The sequence below is a fragment of the Rhineura floridana genome, chromosome 13 (assembly GCF_030035675.1).
Source record: "Rhineura floridana isolate rRhiFlo1 chromosome 13, rRhiFlo1.hap2, whole genome shotgun sequence".
Taxonomy (NCBI): domain Eukaryota; kingdom Metazoa; phylum Chordata; class Lepidosauria; order Squamata; family Rhineuridae; genus Rhineura; species Rhineura floridana.
In genome coordinates, this window is record NC_084492.1 from 11,454,864 (window position 1) to 11,474,651 (window position 19,788).

General features: G+C 43.7%; 2 protein-coding genes across 12 annotated transcripts in view; both read left to right on the forward strand.

The window, feature by feature from the left end:
• LOC133369029 (dipeptidase 3-like) overlaps positions 1–17,642 on the forward strand; it is a 38,275-nt gene extending 20,633 nt beyond the window's left edge. For 6 of the 7 annotated variants that reach the window (XM_061593853.1, XM_061593846.1, XM_061593849.1 and 3 more), the window contains 5 exons: positions 409–585; positions 2,409–2,496; positions 5,741–5,816; positions 9,357–9,492; positions 12,167–12,290. In XM_061593853.1, coding sequence (XP_061449837.1) covers positions 409–585; positions 2,409–2,496; positions 5,741–5,816; positions 9,357–9,492; positions 12,167–12,277 — 588 coding nt within the window. In that variant the 3' untranslated portion in view covers positions 12,278–12,290. Of the gene's footprint in view, positions 1–408; positions 586–2,408; positions 2,497–5,740; positions 5,817–9,356; positions 9,493–12,166; positions 12,291–16,096; positions 16,170–17,524 lie in introns of those variants that run through there. The other variant, XM_061593851.1, reaches the window with a different exon arrangement.
• Positions 17,088–19,788, forward strand: part of SLC12A4 (solute carrier family 12 member 4) — a 162,998-nt gene continuing 160,297 nt past the window's right edge. For 2 of the 5 annotated variants that reach the window (XR_009758808.1, XM_061593844.1), the window contains exon 1: positions 17,088–17,492. Coding sequence is in view for 1 of the 5 variants with exons in the window: in XM_061593839.1 (XP_061449823.1) it covers positions 17,491–17,492 (2 nt within the window). In the remaining 4 variants the exon portion in view is untranslated. The remainder of the gene's footprint in view (positions 17,493–19,788) is intronic. The other 3 variants (XM_061593838.1, XM_061593839.1, XM_061593836.1) reach the window with 2 other exon arrangements.

Consider the following 19,788-nt stretch of genomic DNA (forward strand, 5'->3'; position numbering starts at 1 on the left):
GCTTCCCCCCCCATGAATCCTGGGAACTATAGCTTGTGAAGGGTCCTGAGAGTTGTTAGGAGACCCCCCCTATTCAGCTCACAGAGCTACAATTCCTAGAGTTCCCTGGGAAGAGGGATGGATTGTTAAACCACTCTGGGAATTGTGATACCGTTTTAAATGTATAGTGCAGATGTAGCCTGGCAGAATGAACTAGGCAGAATGACAGGTGCAACCGTTAGGCTCCTATGTTGGAAAAAAGAGCCTGTAGACTAGAGGTGGGTAATTTCAGGCCCAGGGGCCAAGTGCACCCGTCCAGGCCTTTCTATCTGGCCCCCACCTTCCCCTTCCCAGGCCATCCCCCTCACTGGCCTCTGTGTTTAGCCAGATTGACCAAACTGATGAAGCCATCTGTCTATTTTGTGCTAGGAAGTGATGAAGGAGATGAATCGGCTGGGAATGATAATAGACTTAGCTCACACGTCTGAAACAACGGCAGCGGCTGCTCTCAGCATCTCTAAAGCACCCGTTGTTTTCAGCCATTCAGCAGCCTTCTCAATCTGCAACAACTCAAGGAACGTCCCTGATCATATTTTACAGCATCTGGTGAGCATAACCAATTTTTCATACTCATCCAAACTCATGCAAAGGAAGAATTATAATAGGGGAGTTGGAGGTGTGTGTTTCCTCTCAGGTACAAGATCAGTAAGGCAATGGACTCCTCAAAGAACCAATTCACAGAGGTCTAGGTGCAAACAAGATCCACATCTTAAAGCCTGGGTCAATATCATTTCCATTCTGTTCTGAGACAGCAGAGCCCGTGGGTAGGCGGGGCAACAGAGGGTTGAGCCAACAATCTAGAGTAATTTGTGGTTGATATTTTGACCGAAATTTAATTTGGCCATTCATGGAAAGGGAGGGACAAATAGAAAATAGAAGTTTGGTGGATGAGACAGAATATTCTTATTTTTTTCTCTTGCCTTATGTTAACATTGTAAGACTGCTGGGAACTCTGTAAACTGATCCTCTTCGCTTCCTGTAGTTAGTCGGCCTGGCTCTGCTTGCTGATGTTACCATGGAAACTAGCCATTTTCATGGACATTACAGCAAGTGCTGGAAAGCTACAGAAAGCTAGGAGGGTCATTTTAACATTTAGTTTACAGTGTTTCAGCCACTCCAGGGACGGTGAAAGCAGAACAAAATACTAAAATTAGAAGTAAGCACATTCTCTGCTTGGCTACTTTGAGATGTTATATTAAAGTGCAAGAAAGAAAAGAGGCACCCTCCCTACAAGGAGCATAAAAATACATTCTGCTCTTAGAGAAATACATTCTCTAATTACACAGAGTAATTAAATGAGAGATGGAGATTCGGCACAGCACTAGTGATGGACTTAATGAGAATAGAGCAGCATGATATCCAAAGGCAATGAGAGATAGCCAGCGCAGGCCCAAAGTTCAAGAGAAACACAGAAGTCTGATACAAGGCTTACAGGACCATGGGCAGATCACTTGGTGCAAGAAGCTTACTCCCAACTAGGGGTGGGAGAAATGTTTTGATCAGTTCGCATTTAAAGTGGAATTTATCAAATCTGTGCTTTCGGAAATAATATGAGAACATCCTTCAACATTCACACTTATTTGAATTTTGCAGTGCAGTTCACCAACCCATCAGTGTTTACAAAAACGCCTATGTTAGGGGAAAGTGTGCATAAAAACGAATATATGAATGAAAATAACACACACAAATGCATTATATTAGGGTAAATTGCTTGCAAAAAATGTGTACCTTAGTCAAACTGCCTACAAAAATGTGGTTATTATGAGAAATTTGCACTACAATTTTCATGAGGATTGTTTTTTAAAAAATCACAAATTGCTACCAAAATGTAGAGAACCAAATTTAAGCAGAGCTTGGAAAAGTTACTTTTTGGAACTACCATCAGCTCCATCCAGTGGCCATGCTGGCTGGGGCTGATAGAAGTTGTAGTTTAAAAATGTAACTTTTCCAAGCTCTGAATTTAAGTTTGGATAAATGAGAAACTGAGAGAAACAAAATTGTCAGATCTTCCTGAGTCCCAGTCCCAAGTGGCAACTTATAACATGGATGGGAAACCTGTGGGCCAGTAGTCAAACAAAATATGATTCCTAAGCATGCACAACTGTGGCCAGTTAATTTCTATAACCTGTGTACTGGCTCTGGATGTGAAGACCACCATTATTGCTGGTTAACTGTTGTTAGCAATTGGGGTGAGAAGCCATGCACACCAGTCTGAGCTCATTTGTGAAAGGGTGGGATAAACAAAATCAGCAAATCACTGTGCAGATTTTGAAGAAATTGCATTTTGCCCCCCACTCCCAAGAGAGAGTTGTGTAGGACAATGTTATAGAGAACTGGCTCAACCATTCAAATTGTCCTCCATCTTGCAGAAAGAAAACAATGGAATTGTGATGCTGACATTCAACATTAGAACTCTGGCTTGTGGCAGTACTTCAGCTGATGTTTCAACTGTTGCCGGTTTGTGGTTGCTCTGTAAAGTCTTCTAGAGCTCGGTAAAAAGGGCAGGATTCAGTGGGATGGCTTTAGTCTGGGCTCTTGATATTTTTTTTAGAGGTCTCTTCAGACTGAACCATCGGTGGAGGACACCTCATAGCCCTAGAATGCAACAGAGCTTCTTTGAAGAGGAAGTACCAGCTCCATCTTCTGTCATAAGACTCTCCCCAAATTCTTCATTTTGAGGTTCTCCACTGGCTCCCCGGCCCCATATCTGAAGGAAGGGCCTTTGTAGTTGTGGCACCTCAAATTTAAAATGCCCATCCAACAGAAAGTGGCTTGTTGCCAACACTGCTCTTCTTCAGAAAGCAAGCAAACACGATTTTCCTTCCCTAAGCATCCCAGCAAGTGTTTTATGGCTTCTTTTAGTGTTCTGTTATAGCTTTTCTGGATTCTAGTGGGTTTTGCTGCAGCTTCTGTGATTAGGTTTACATAACAACAGCCTGCTGGATTAGGCCAATGGCCCATCTAGTCCAGCATCCTGTTCTCACAGTGGCCATGGGAAGCTCACAAGCAGGACCTGAGTGCAAAGAGCGCTCTCCCCTCCTGTTTGTTGTTGTTATATGCCTTCAAGTCGATTACAACTTATGGCGACCCTATGAATCAGTGACCTTCAAGAGCGTCTGTCATGAACCGCCCTGTTCAGATCTTGTAAGTTCAGCTCTGTGGCTTCCTTTATGGAATCAATCCATCTCTTGTTTGGCCTTCCTCTTTTTCTACTCCCTGCTGTTTTCCCCAGCATTATTGTCTTTTCTAGTGAACTCCCCTCCTGTGGATTCCAGCAAATGGCATTTGGAAGCATACTGCCTCCTCTTATGGAGGCAGAGCACAGCTATCATGGTTAGTAGCCATTGATAGCCTTTTCCTCCATGAATTTTGTCTAATCCTGTTTGAAATCCATCCAAGTTGGTGACCATCACTACCTCTTGTGGGAGCAAATTCCATAGTTTAATTATGTGCTGTGTGAAGAAGTACTTTCTTTTGTCTGTCCTGAAACTTCCAACATTCAGGTTCATTGGATGTCATCAAGTTCTAGAGCTTCTTTGGATGTCCATCCACGTGTGGCTTGGTTGAAACAGCTTTGCATGCCAAACTGGGAGACTTGGTGAGCCTAACTAGACCCTCAGACCAGAGGTCCTCCCCCTACTGGTTTCATTGTTACCAGGAATGGCATGGGAGCAACCACATGGCAGTGGCTGCCATAACATTGTGGGAGATGTCCATACTGGAGCTACAGAGTGCCGGAAGGCGATGGGCCATTTAAGGCCAGATAATGCCACTTCTGAGGCCTTGCCATGAAGGTCCTGCTTGAATACCATTTTTCCCCTGGGCCCCAGGTGCCCCACCCAATTGCACTAAGAAGCCCCCCCCGAGCATTGCTTGTTGCCCAGTCACATACAGTGGGTGGAGCTTAACATAGGAAGCTCATTGCCCTGTGAAAATGAAGGGGAAATGATCAAAACTGTGCTAGTCCTGATTTGTAACAACTTTACATTCAATAGAGAACACTACCTGCAACTACAAGGCACAGCTATGGGGACTCGCATGGCTTCATCATATGCAAATCTCTTCATGGGTAAACTGGAACAGGAGATCCTCAAAAAGGCCATCAACAGACCACTTATATGGTGGCGATACATTGACGACATCTTTATGGTCTGGACAAATGGTAAAGAGAGTTTGGAACAATTTAAAAATTACATCAACTCTATCCGTCCATCTATTAAGTTTACATTTAATAGTACAAATGTCAATCCGCACATCCTCTTTTCTTACCATTGAAAACAACAAAATAGCCACTAATCTCTACAGCAAACCCACTGATGCCCACACCTATTTGAATTGGAAATCCTGCCATCCTAGGCATATAAAGAAGAACACTGTGTATAGCTTAGCTCTGAGAATCAAACTTATTTGCAACACTGAAGATAAATACCAGAGAAGGATCAGTGAACTTAAAGAACACCTTCTTCTAAGAGGATATTCTCCACATATTATGAATTGCAACATCCACCGAACCTCCATTCTGTCCAGAGAAAACCTCCTCCATCATACTGAGGTGTCAAAGAGCAGAGAGCAATGGATTCCGTTTGTGGTAGATTTCCATCCAGCATCTCCTATCACCGAGCAATCAGGGAGAGCGACCCATTGCTGGCAAACTCTGAACATCTTGCTAGAGCCATCAGCAGGCCTCCTGTTGTAGCATTTCGCCAACCCCCTAATTTGCACAGACTGTTGGTGAGAGCTGTGCTTAAGCCACCTATCACCAATCCAGGGTCTCATCCTTGTCACTCCAAACGCCGTATCACCTGTGTGTACCTCAGGGAGACAGCCACTTTTACAAGCACTAGGACAGGCAGGACATATTACATCAAACAGAACATCACCTGCAGGTCCTGCTATATAGTTTACATCATCGAGTGCAAAAGACCAGGATGTCATATCCAATACGTAGGAAAGACCACAACTGACCTACGCACGCGCTTCAGGAACCACAAGTCGGCAATCTTGACAAAAAAAGTGGAGCAACCAGTTGCAAAGCATTTTAACATTGAGGGTCACAGCCTGTTGGACTTTTCCATAACAGTGATAGAGATGCCAGCAGATCCAGCAGCATTGACTAAAAGGGAGAACTTTTGGATATACTCTCTGGACACATTGGCACCACATGGCCTGAACCTGGAGGACAGTACCAGCATCACTTAGCTTCTGCAAATGAAGCCCCTCTGAGCATTCCATCCTCAAAGCTCTATAACTGCCACCTTGGTAACAGCATTTATATGTTGGCAGCTGATGAAGGCAGAAGCTGAAACGTTTTGTTAATATAATAAAAACCTCTGTTTGGTTAATCACAATTACGTTTATATATATATATATATATATATATATATATATATCACATTTTGTGTTCCAGTATTTATCCCCGAGGTGTTCAAGGCAATGCTCAAGAGGGTTATCCTCTAAACAATCTTAGGAGGTAGATTATGAAGATAGAGAATAAGCTCAATGGCACCCCAGTGAAGTCCATGGCCAGGTTGGGATTAGACCATTCTCCCTGGTCAAAACCTTTTCTCGCTCCACATCACCCTAGCCTATCACCGCAGTCTTTCCAAGTCAGTCTTTGTCAGTCTTTCCAAGTCATGTTACCCTTTTGCTTTGCCATGTACTCATGCTTTCTTTGTCTTCCCACCCCTCCTTCTCCCCATAGATCACTTTGACTTCATGAAGAGAATAATAGGCTCAGAATATATAGGAATTGGTGCAAACCACGATGGACAAAATATGTTAGTAAAACTTTTGAGATTTTTTTAATGGGTTGTATTCAACTAAGCCCTGCTCAGAGTAGACTCATTGAAATTAACAAACCTAAGTTAGTGGTGTCCATTAACTTCAACAGGTCTACTCTGGGTAAGACTCACATTGCCTTTCACTCAATGTCTTTGCTGCTCAGTGTGAGACAAATGTATATGGTGTAAAAATAACCCTGCTTTGCTGTGCAAAGTTTCCTGAAGGCCAGCTTTTCATTTAAACCCTTCATAGGAACATCAAGTCAAAGCATTGATCTATCTCAGCCTTTCCCAACTAGTAGGCCACCAGGTGTTGTTGGACCACAACTCCCATCAGCCTTTGCCATCATTACCAATGGTCAGGAAAGATGGGAATTGTGGTCCAACAACATCTGGTGGCCCACCAGTTGGGAAAGACTGATCTATCTAGTTCAGCATTGTCTACATTGACTGGAAGAGTCTCTCCCAGCTCTACTTGGAGATGCTGGGGATTGAACATGGGACTTTCTGCATGCAAATGCATGCAGATTGTCTGCCACTGAGCTGTGGCCTTTCCTCTCCAACACCAATTCCAGGCTGGGGCTGATGGGAGTTGGAGTCCAACAGCATGTAGCTTTCACATGCCTTCCCTCTTGGGAATTGATTGAACGCTGGGTTAGTGATGCACCCCACATCTTTTACAAATCTGTCCTTTCTGAAAAACTTAGGCCCCATTTGCACGATGCATTTAAAGCAGTATCAAACCACTTTCAACAGTCATGGCTTCCTGGGAATTGTGGTTTTTTAAGGGTGCTAAGAGTTAAAAGGAGACCACTGTTCCCCTCACAGAGCTACAATTCCCAGAGTTCCCTGGAAAGAGGAACTGACTGTTAAACCACTTTGAGAAATCCACTTAAAAAAAAAAAAAGGAAGGACAATATCTGAGCAACTGACCTAAAGATGGGCAAGAAATGAGGTTCAGTTCACATTTAAAGCTGACTTTATCAAATTCACACTTTCTGAAACAATATGAGAACTGAAACACAGCCAACCAAACAATGTTTGCAAGAATATATGTATTAGGAGAAAGTATGTATAACAATGAATGTATGGGTGAAAATAACGTGCAAAAAAGCATTAGGATAAACCGCATACAAATATGTGTTTATTAGGATAAATTCACACTAAAATGCTAAAGAATGTTCATGAGGATTTTTTTAAAAAAACGCAAATTGCTGCAGAATGTGAAGTACTGAATTTAAGATTAGAAAAATAAGAAAATGAGAGAACCAAAATTGACAGAAAAACTGAGCCATGCGATTTGCACATTGCATACAAATCTCTGTAGATGAACATATGAAGCTGCCTCATACCGGTTCTCACCACTGGTTAGGGATGTGCCAAAATTCCACCCAATTCGGATTTGGTACTGAATTTTCCATTAATTTACTTATTCACGATCATTGTGGATTGGATTTTTATTCAGTGGTTTTCCAGAGCTATCTTTGGAAACAGACTTTTTTAAAAAAAATCTAAAATATTTTATCAATATTTCCTTCTATCCATATTTCCTTTAATGTCATTTTCTTTAAAAATATCAATATTTCCTTTTAAAATATTGAGATTAATATATTTTTCTTAGGGGAAAAAATCCAGATCAGTAAAAGCAGCTGCTTGCAGACAAAAAATTAACCCGAATTGATAGCAAGCCTGTTAGGTTGACAGAATTCTTTCGAACCAGCATAGGCCAATGGACCCCATCCCTGCCACTAGTCCATCTACCTCAGTTTGTCTTTTCTGACAGGCACCTGCTCCCTAGGATTCCGTATCGGGCTGAAATCCTGGATATGCCAGGGCTGGAACCCTGGACCTTTTTCATGCCACGGAGCTATGGCCTTTCCCTTAAAGACTATGCAATTCTCTTGATTTTGGCAATAAATACCTAGGGATGGACAAATTAGATTTCTTTTGGTTTCTCATTTTTACAGTCTTAAGTTAAGTCCACCTCTTTTCTATATCAATTTAAAAACAAATCCTCATGAATATTTGTCAGCGTTTTCGTGCACATTTTTCCTATTATACAGATTTTGCATGCGGTTTTTCCCTAATATAATACAATTTTGTATGTTATCTTCATTCATATATATATGTATGTATGTTTGTATGCACACTTTCCCCATGTGCCCATTTTAGGTTGCAGAGATGTATTGCAAAATTCAGAGGTGTGAATTTTGAAGGATATGCATATTATTTTGGTAAGGGCTAATCAGGTAGGTTGAACAGAAATTCTCTCCCCCCCATCCCAACAGGTGCTTCATGGCATAGATGTCTTGCGAAATGTCGCACTTGCATCTCTCCCTTCACCCCCATCAAACACACAGAAGTGATTGAGAAAGGATCAGCACCCTCTCCCCCCCGCCTCATTCATTCATATATATAAGCTGCTCCTTTCCTTGGTAAACGCACAGAGCAATGAGGGCTGATCCTTTCCACAGAGAAGTGCCAATTTTAGTGCACTGAATGGGCTTTCATTCTCAGATAACGTCACCAGTAACTCCCCACACACACATTGACAAGGTGCCAGTGGCAGAAGTTGCCAGTGGAGGCTTTGCCCATCTCCATATCAGGAACAGTGTCTTCCCCCCTCCCCTGTTGGTTTTTTTTGCCTTATATGGCATTTAAGGCCTGGGAGCTCTGCCAGAAAAGCAAACCCTTTTTTCATTTGACCTAAGGCATGGACATTTTCCACTCGGGATCTTACCAGGCCTGAATTGCTGAAACCGATTCACTGCATTTTGGTGCTCCCTAAACAACATACAGCTGGTATAGCACAGTGGGGAGGAGACAGAGCTTGGAAAAGTTACTTTTTTGAACTACAACTCCCATCAGCCCCATCCAGCACCATGCTGGCTGGGGCTGATGGGAGTTGTAGTTCAAAAAAGTAACTTTTCCAAGCTCTGGGAGGAGAGCCTAGCTGGGAGTCCAGAGTCTGTGAGTTCAAATCCCCGCTTGTGTCTCCTGGGTGCAAAGGGCCAGCTAAAGATCACTCCCACAGTGAGTGGCTCAGGGGTTACGTGTCCTGCCGCCTGCACAGCCATGGGCAAGCTGCATAGACCCAAGGAGCCCAGTTGCCCCCCAGTTGGCAGTTGCAGACAAGGAAGGGGCTGGCTTGTGCAGCTGTGACAAGCTGAGCAGGCCCTAGCCAGCTGGGGAGGACTAGCCTCAGAGGGAGGCAATGGTAAACCCCCTCTGAATACCGCTTACCATGAAAACCCTATTCATAGGGTTGCCATATGTCGGGATCGCCTTGAAGGCAGCCCATTTCCATTTTCAATAAAACAACATACCAAACAGCGTACGAGAGAATAAGCAGCTGTCAGAAGCTGGTATGACTTTTGCAGCTGACTTCTAGAAGCCCATTCTAAATCCCCTGCCCCATGAGCAGTTTCAATGAATTCAGCCGTTGTTTGCTCCGATGAGGATTCACATCTACAATAACTAGATGAAGGGAGGCAAAAGTTTTTGTGGAGAGTCATCATGTGGTTTCTTTGCAAACAGCCATCCTAGAGGAATGGAGGATGTTTCCACATATCCAGTCTTGATTGAGGAGCTGCTGAGGAGAGACTGGACAGAGGAAGAACTGAAGGGTGTTTTGAGAGAGAACTTTCTGCATGTTTTCCGGGAGGTGAAAAAAGTAAGGTTAAAAGAAAGCAAAACTAATATGAGCCTTTTTGTTTTCCAAAGCTGCCCTTTACCTTTAGGGTGGCTTGGTTGCTAATGATGGATGCTTGTTTACATGCAATGATGTACGTGCTACGTCTAGCACAGGGGTGGGGAACCTCAGGCCTGGGGAATGAATGTGGCCCTTCAGGCCTCTCTCTCTGGTGCTCAGAACTCTCTCCAGGCCACACCCCACACTGCCCTGCTTCACACTCTGAGTGCTTTTGCCTGGCTGGAATGTATCCGTGAATTCCAATAATGTCACTTGATTGTCTAGATGGAGGTTAGAGAGGGGTGTACAAAGGCAAAATTTACATATGTCACCCCTCCCACTTTTGCTTCTAGCCCCACCCACCACTGGCATGTGGCACTCAGATGGTTACCCAGGGACGAATGTGCCCTTTGGGCTAAAGAAAGGTTCCCCAACCTTGCTGTAAGAGATCACCTTGATCATTTGGGCCATCAGGTCACTTCCACTTGCAGGTTGGGATAAGATAGTTCTGCACAACCTAGGAAATAGACCTTTAGTGTTGCCGCACCTACCCCTTTGGAATTCCATCCTCTTAAATTTATAGACAGGCGCCATCTCTGTTATCTTTTTGGCACCTGCTGAAGACCGTCCTCTTTCAATAAGTCTTTTAAGTTGAGACCTTATCCCAGTCAATGTCTGTGCTGGAATTCTGTTTTAATTGCTTTAATATGTTTTTAAACCTTTTTTTAAAAAATATGTTTTTAAACCTTTCTTTTAAGAAGATATTTTAAGGCTTTTTTAAAAAAATGTTTTTAAAAATATTTTGTTTTAATATATTTGAAGTCTGTTTTTATGATGTTTTAAAGTATTTTTAGTGCTTTTGTTTGCCCCTCTGGGCTCCTACTGGGAGGAAGGGCGGAATATAAATCAAATAATAAAATGAATAATAAAATGAATAAATGTAACAAGGGAGAAATGCAAGGGAATCCTCCAGTTGCGACTGTACCTTTGCCAGAACAAGGAAGATAGCCCTTGTGTTTTTTCAGGATTTCCACTGAAATTTCAGGTCATGTGCCAATACATTACTACTGGCATTGAGCAGCACTCTGGGCTTGCACAGCACATGGGCAATTGTCGGCATCAGTAATATTGCTGTGCTGGCCAGTACATGCCTGCTGGCTGGGAGCCCCACTCAGCACCACCACGAGGGATGAGGGAAAAAAATTCTGATTCTGTTTGATTTTAAGGGTGAATCTACCTAATTTGCAATTTCTGAAACACGATGCAAACTGAAACACAGACATTCTTTGAAATTCACACTTTTCTGAATTTTGCAAGGTGCAGTTCTCCAGACATGTAATGTGTATAAAAATGCATGCAGTGTGCATAAAAATGAACATATTAGTGAAGATACCATACAATCATGTGTTATTTTAGGGAAAATCGGTTTACAAAAATATGTATATTAGGCAAGATTGTATACAAATATGTACATAGTAGGGAAAAGTGCATTGAAATGCTGATTAACTTTTAATCAAGACTTTTTAAAAAAAAATGCAATCTGGTATGGAAATGTGGAGACTGAATTTAATATTGCAAAAATTAGAAACTGAGAGAAACTGACAGATTCACCCATCCCTAGCCACCACACCACCCTGTTGTGGCCATTCAGCAGGTAAGACAGGCTAGTTGCAGTGCTGAGCAGAGCTCCCAACCCATAGCACATGTTCTGACTGGCACTGCCATGTTAATACCAGCCCTACCCCTAATATGCACTCCAGAGCCAGGGACAGCAGCATTTACATCAGAGATGGAAGATATTTTTCAGCCCAAGCACCACATTCCTTTCTGAGCAATCTTTTGAGGGCCATGTGCCCCTGGTGGGCAGGGCCAGGCACAAAAGTGGGCGGAGCAATGAACACAACATTTACCTTTGTACAATAGGCTAGCTTCTACACATAGCCTTCACAAATCCTTCTCCAACCAAGGAAGCAAGAGGATTTGAGGACACAGTTCAGCCAGGCAAAAGCCACTCAAGGAGAAAGTGAAGCTGGGACAGAAAGGGATGTGGCCTGGGAGATTCCTGAGGGCCAGACAGAGAGGCTTGGAAGGTCGCATTTGGACTCCCTGGCTTGAGATTCCTCACTTCTGATTTGCATGGTGGCACCAGCCAGTACATGCATGTTCACTCTGTGCATTAGACTGCCCACCATCTACTAAGTCAAGAGGATGGGGGTGTGGCATGATGCTGCCAGCAAAGAGGCATGGGCTGTTCCTTGATAAGTAAACAGAAGATGTTTGATGGACAGCCTGGATGGTGTAGTGGTTAGAGTGTTGGACTAGGACCTGGGAGACCAGGGTTCAAATCCCCACTCAGCCATGAAACTCACCTTGGCCCAGTCACTGCTTCTCAACCTAACCTACCTCACAGGGTTTTTGTGATGATAAAATGGAGGGGGGGGAGACCTATATACATCACCTTGAGCTCCTTGGAGGAAAAGTGAGGTATAAATGTAATAATAAATAAATAAATGGCTCTAGCAATGTGGATCTACAGCAATGATGCTTCAGACCAACTGTGAACTGTGGCAAAGACATGCCCTTTCCAATCACATTTGCAGCTCTACATACCAGTTGGCTCTATTTTCTGGTGAGCTCTGAATTTGAATTTTTCTAGGTGTGGAGTGACAGCGTTTCTGAGAAAGCAAGCGAGTTAGCCATTTCCCCGGAAGAGGTAAAGCATCCTTGCCACGTAGAGTTGAAGCCCCCTCCTGGAGCTGGCGGTTAGTTACTGTCTTCTTCCCTGGGACCACCAAGTAGCGTAATGCCTCGCTACTGCTGCAACCATGTGGAAATCATGCTGAGTAATGAGAATAATAAATCTATTTGCCTGCACAGAAATGAAAATTGGCAGCATCTGGTGATCTTTGGAGGTGATCAGCTATGAGGTGGGGGGATGTGGTCAGGACTTCTGGGAGGGCCATTGGATAAAGCAAGGATGGGAAACTGGTGGCCCTCCAGATGTTGGACTACAGCTCCCGTCTTTCCTGACCATTGCCCATGCTGGCTAGGGGTGATGGGAGATGGAGTCCAGCAACATCTGGAGGGACACAGGCTCCCCCAGTCCCAGGATAAGAGCCTGGAACGGGACATGTAAGGAATCATTAAGGTTTGGGACAATATGAAATATACAGCAGTTTGCTTTCTTCACTCCTCTAAAGTGGTAACACTGCTCAAGGGTTACTCGGCAAGAGCAATAATGGCAGACAAGCCACCACTAATGGCACCTCCTACTATCAACATTCCCCTGCCATATTTGTGCAAGGCATGAGGGCCCAAAAGGTCTGACCAATACACAGAACTTTTGGTGAAGCCCTATCGTCATGTATTCTATGTAGATCCAGCTCTGCCATTGGGCAGAATGAGCCAGCCACCTCAGGCAGCTAGTGCTCAGTGTCATGAAAGGCTAACGATGGGTGAGAAATTAGATTCTGTTCTCATTCAAAGCCAAGTCAAATCTACACTTTCCAAAACAACATTGATACAGAGCATAGCCATCCTTCAAAATTTGCACTTATCTGAATTTTACAGTGCAGTTTTCCAACTAAGCAATGTTTGCAAAAATGCATACATTAGGGGAAAGCAGGCATAGAAATGAATATAATGGTGAAAATAGCATACATAAATGTATTAGGAGAAATTGCTTGCAAAAATGTGTACATTAGCCAAAACTGCTTGCAAGAATGTATTTAGTATGAGAAATTCTCACTCAAATGCTGGGGAATTTTGAGGATGCTGCAGAAATATGGAGAACCAAATTTTAGATTGCAAAAAAATGAGATAACTGAAATTGACAGATCTTTCCATCCCTACAAAAGGGTGACAACTTTTAATTTAATATTATTATCTATTTTTATTCATTGCCTTTTTACAACTTGGTGGAGGGCACTTGTTTTCTGCCTCTTGGAGAAAACTATGCACTTTGACATGTGGGGAGGCCACCATTTGCTTCTCTGCCTCAAGTTGCAATGTCTTTGCACTACAAACAGTGAACGCAGTTGTCCCATTTGCTACTGGGCCAAGTTCAAGGTTCTAGTTTTGGTGTACAAAACCCTATACAGCTTGGGACCAGGATACCTGAAAGACTGTCTTACCCCTTATACACCCAGTCGATCACTGCGCTCTGCAGGCGAGGGCCTCCTGCAGATACCACCTTATCAGGAGGTTCGTTCTGCACAATATGGGAAACGGACCTTTAGTGTGGGAGCACCTACCCTGTGGAATTCCTTCCCCTTAAATATTAGGCAGGCGTCATCTTTTTGGTGCCTTTTGAAGACTTTCCTCTTTCAACAAGCCTTTTGAGACCTATCTGTGTCTGTGTTGGAATTGCTTTTTAATATATATATTTAAAAAAACAGTATGTTTTTTAACCCTTTTTAAAAGATGTTTTAAAAGCTTTTTTTAAAAAATGTTTTTAAAGTTGTTTTGTTTTGGTGTATTTTAGGGTCTGTTTTTATGATGTTTTTAAGTTTTTTTAGCGCTTCTGTTTGCTGCCCTGGGCTCCTACTGGGAGGAAGGGAGGGATATAAATCAAATAATAAAATAAATAAATAAGTGCTGATATTTATGTAGCCAAAGCAGCATCCACACACAAGAGGGGAGTTATCAACAGCCTTGGGGGAACGTCAAGTGTTGGAGATATGCAAAAGAAGCATTGGGGGAGGGGAACCTGAAAGGGGGGAAGCCCCAAAACAACCCAATGAGAGCATGCTCACTGGGCACAGAAAAGCTGGGTAGAAGTCCTCTTTTATGTTAGATAGCCCTCAGTTTTAATAACTTGTCTAGGGATTCTGGAGGGATGTTGTGCACGTAGCTGTAGGGTTGGGTTGTGTGCCTGTTTTTCAGCAGAAAGCACCCCGGTCAGGCTGCAGCTGCTGCAGCTGTGGGAAAGCTGCTTGTGGCTTTTTTTATTTTTCAGCAGTATCTGTGCACTGTCATGGCTGCCTGGAAGGAGGAGGAGGAGGAAGAAAGGAGGAGCAAACATCCATTCATTCACTTTCTAAACTGTCCTTCATCACGTGTGAGCCCAGGGTGGTTTACAACAAAGATATAAAAATGTTACTAAAACTGCAATCCAACACTTTAAAATCAACATTAAAGAAAAGCATGTGAACAGAACAGCAGACAATGCCCATCAGTTCACTGCTCGTCTTTGTCACAGCAACGTCCTCCAAAAACCTTCATCTGGCATGAAATTCAATAATAACAGTACCAGTCATACTATTGTTGAGGAAAGGCCATAGCTTAGTAGCAGAGCATCCATTCTGCATGCAGGAAATCCCAGATGCAATCCCCAACATCTTCAGGTAGGCCTGGGAATGTCCCCTGTGGAGCTCCAGTGTAGACAATACTGAGCTAGATGGACCAATGATTTGATTCAGTATATGGCAGCTTCTTATGTTCTTTGATTAAGGGGCATAGCTCAGACACAGAGCATCTGCTTTGCATGCAGGAAGTCCAGGGTTCAAGCCGCTTTTGTTCCTAAGGGAGTTCCATAGGTGGGGCACCACAACAGAGAAGACCCTCTCTTGCATCACTGCCTCGTGTTTTTCCACAGGGACGTTGAGGCGCATTGTGGGGCATGCATTTGAGGCTTCAATTTGAGCAGTCAAGGCTGGCCCTGCCATTAGGCAGACAGCAGGTGCTGGGTGGTGAGGAGCAGTGTCAAGCTGTGTTAAAGTATAGGGCTATGTGTGTGGCATAGCCTGCCCTACACTCCCACAAGCCAGCCTGCTGCCCTCAGAAGTGGGAGACGACGCTATCTCATTGCCAGTGTTGAAGAAGTATTTAGACACAGTCCAGTCAGCTTCCACTTGTGGAATGGATGGGATGGGAACACAGTCTTCTTCTTCATCGCAGGCAGCAAAGCATCCTGGGACAGCCTTCAATGTGGTGCACCAACCGTGCCTACTGAGCTGCCATCTTGCTTTTGGGATTACTTAAGTTGTTTTTCAAAAGGAGCATCACCCACCAGCCATCTCAACTCATAATAAATATGTGCACGTGTACACACACACACACACAAATCTTTGCAGGGTGTCTCAGGGTGAAGCCTTGGGCCATTGTGGTACTTATGAAGCCCCCCTCTCCTCAAGGGCTCCTCTTAAGTTTTAACTTTGAGAGTCGCCACTAAGCGTGGAATCCTAAACCCAGTTTACCAGGCAGTCAGTCCCACTGAGGAAAGACATTTAGGGTCTGTGAATTTTTGTAGGCACCCTAAACCCTGATGGAGAGATAACCTCGTGAGGCTTATTTATTGTAAAGGGGCAGGGCTGATCTAAGACATTTTGCTGCCTGAGGAGGACAAGATGGACACCTCCCCCAATCCACATACAGAAGCCACTAGAACTGACAGTTTGTTTTATTTATTTACAGTATCTGACTCCCTTTATGAATAGCTTGCCACAAAATATCTCAAAGTAGTTTCATAGTAAGAACATCAACACTAAAAACAAGTTTTAAAAGTTTGCTATGTAAAAACAATTCCATATATACAAGCAATTACAATGCAATTTCATAAATGGAAATAGTTTTGTATCTCATACAGGTACAGACAGGGATAAAGCTGTCCACTTAAAAGCCTTGTTGGAACAGGAAAGTCTTCAATAGATGCAGAAAAGGTGAGTGATAGCACCTGCCTGATATGTAATGGGAAGGAGTTCGAAAGGGTAGGTGCTACCATGCTAATACCCCATATTGTACGGAATGGACCTCAACACTGGTGATGCGGTAGTGCCCTTCACTACACCAGAGGCAGTAGCCTCGTTTAGAGGAGTCCAGGGCTATGTAGACATAGCTCTGTCCTCCAGCAGAGGAGAATGGCTAGGAGGTTTTGGAGGAACAGCAAGGGGGCTGCTGCTGCACCTCCCTCCCCAGCATCTGCCACCGGAGGCTATCGCCTTACTTTGCCCAATGGTAGAGCCAGCCCTATTAAGGGGGAAGAGCAGAGCTACCAACAGGGATGTACATCTGTACAACACCCAGGGCTAGCAGGTGGCACATTCTCTGATTTTTGGGGGGAACTGTAATTTGGTATGGGTGCTGGGAATTGTAGCTCTGTGGGGTCCATACCCTTAACAAACTACAGTTCCCAGGATTCTTTGGGGGATGCCATGACAGTTAAAGTTTTACCTTTCTGTTCTGCCTGGCTTATGCAGGCAATGAAGATGCATTTTTTCAGTATTTGATCTTTTTTTCTTAACCATATTTTTAAATGGTTTTTACTGTGCAGTTTTTGTTTGTTGCAAACTGCTTTGATTTTTTTTTGAAATGAAATAGCAGTCTCTGAATAGAAGTATAAATAAATAAAGTGGCATAAGAGTGCTTTAACCATATAGGGTAGGCATGACCCTAGTTCAGCTAGCCACTAAACCACAGTGGCTCTCTTCAAAGGACTACTAAACCAGTTTTTAAGTCCCTGGTACATGTTGGCCCAATGAATCATTTCACTGCCTTCCTTGGAAAGTGGGGTGTGATGTACTGGGGAAACCAGAAGCCTCAATACCTCTCCCTCCATGTATGGACATAGCTAATGTAAGAGCGCTGATATTAAACAAGATGAGCTGCTCCCTCTTAATCTTTCTCCAGTCACCTGCCACAATATCACGCACTGTCCCTGGCAGAAGCACAGTACGTTCAGCTTTTTTCTAGAATGACTCGGCCATTTGTTGTTGGAGCTTGGTGGTGTTGGGCTAGGATTGCTGGGTAATCTAGAGTTGGGTGTTTGTTTTTGTTTTCTCCGTGTTGTGGTTTTTCTGCCGAGAAAGGAAGAACTGTCTTTTAATGATAATGTCACAGTTCCTGCGTGGGGTGCAGATGTGGGCAACTGCTGAGACATCGCAGGAAGCGAGGATATGAGTTCAGATCAAAATTGCAGTGAAACATCAGGCAAATTGAGCTACTGCAACTTGAGTCATCAGACAGATGCAATGATTGCATTTCATGTGAGTATTCTGCTTTGTTTTTTCTGTTGCAGACTTACAACAGTTGTTACAATGCTTATTTTGTTCTAAGGGAGAGGATTCGGGCTCCCTGCCTGGAGAATTTAGTCTCACTCCCCGTCCCCCTTCTCGCTAGACAGAAAGGAGAAATTGTGCCAGGTACTGTAATTAATTCCTCCATCCTCAGAGTGAGTGAAAATATCAACTTTTTAGAATGTGCTCTGATAAAGTAGGGCATTCCTTTTTGAAAACAAAATACAATTGTTGAGCTTTCCATTAATTTACAATACTGAGATGAATAAACAACCATCAAAAGAAGAAACGCGGGTTGCTTCCATCATCAATGTACATTCTTGGGATAATGGGTAACGGAGGTGCAACAGACATAAGAGAAAAGCAAGAAAGACAAAATGGCTGCTTATTATCTAACAGAGCCCCCTCAAACGGAGGACTGAGTAGCTGGCAGTCAAATTCCGTCTGCTGGCAAGTTAATCTTTTATTTGGTGCATTGCTCTCTGTTCCCTCTTATTTCTTTTAAATAAAAGGGCTTGGAGTGTCTTTTGCACAACCTGAGACTGTGTGTTAATTTTTCAAAGAGAGCAATGCGCCAAATTCAATTACTAAGCAAGAAACCTGCAGAGGTCATCCAACCTCCTGAAATGGCCATATGGGCAGCTACTAACAGGGATACAATGAGGTCTGCAGTAGAGCAACCTGGGGCCGGTGTTAATAGGGAGGAGTGCAGTGCCTGACTAGTCTAAAAAGTATCATCTTTCCTTGCAGTTTGAGAAACTTGCTGGATTTTTTGTTTCTAAAGCAGAGATGGGGGTGATACTTGGTTTTGTTTGCTGTATAATGAGAAACTGCCTGATTTGCACTTCTTGAACCTACACATGAACTGAAACACAATTGTGTGGTAGGAGCATGTTGTGCCCCCTTTAGCAATGGGAAGAACACAGCCAGACACAGGTTTTGGGGTGAAGTAGGGCCACAACTTAATTGATTAGAACAAGTAAAGCGGGGTTGGCATGGGAGTGGGGCCAGGATTCACTTCATTCCGGCAGCCCTTGCTGCAGGAATGCTGAGTCAACCCAACCAGCAATTGGGAACTACCCTTGAGAGTTGGCCCGCTTTAGACCCAAGTGGGGTGTGAACCCAAGGCACCTGTGGTCCTGCTGACCAACCAGTGGGAGGGGTTGTGAGCTGGATGAGGAGACTCCCTTCCCAAGCTAGGGGCCTTTAAAGGCCTGGGCCTAGCTCCACCCCTTGGCTGCTCTCACGAGACTGCCCAGGATTGTGGGTGATTTCGTGAGAGCTGGGCATGGATGGGAGGATACTAACTCCTCCCTCCCGTTGCTGTCTGGGGCATGCTCCGCCCCACAATTAGCGACCAGTGCAGAGGCTCGAGGCTTAGCTTATCCTTCAGAATTCACACTGCTCCTAATTTTTCTCCAAGCAATGTGGACAAACATTTATTTATTTATTTATTTATTTATTTATTTATTATTTGAGTTATATCCTGCCCTTCCTCCCAGCGGAGAGCCAGTGTGGTGTAGTGGTTAGACTGCGACCTGGGAGACCAGGATTCGAATCCCCACACGGCCGCGAAGCTCACTAGGTGACATTGGGTCAGTCACTGCCTCTCAGCCTCAGAGGAAGGCAATGGTACACCACCTCTGAATACTGCTTACCATGAAAACCCTATTCATAGGGTCGCCATAAGTCGAGATCAACTTGAAGGCAGCCCGTTTTCATTTTCCTTCCTCTCAGCAAGAGCCCAGGGCGGCAAATGCATATATTGCAAACATGCATGTATTATGGGGAGAGTGTACATAGCATTATATTAAGAGAAAGTGCTTGCAAACAAAATGTGTAAGTCAAAGCCACACACAAAAATGCTTTATTAGGAGAAATTCACAATAAAATGTTCATGAATTTTCATGAGGGTTGCTTTTTTTTAAGAAGTTGCATATTGCTATGGAATTTAAGATTGGAAAAATGAGAAACTGACGTTGACAAATTCATCCACCCCAAGAGAGGATCAACCGCTGGATTCCTCTCCTTCCCAGCCGCCTTAAGTCTACAAAGTATTTCACAAAGGCTTCATATACACTACATTTAAACCAGCATTATGCCACTTTAAACAGTTCCCCCAAAGAGTTCCCTGGGAAGAGGGGCAGGGAATTGTAGCTCTGTGGGGGGAATAAGAGTCTCTCTTAACAACTCTTAGCACCTTTCACAAATTACAGTTCCCATGATTCTTTGGGGGAAGCCTTGACTGCTTAGGTCATGGCAAGCA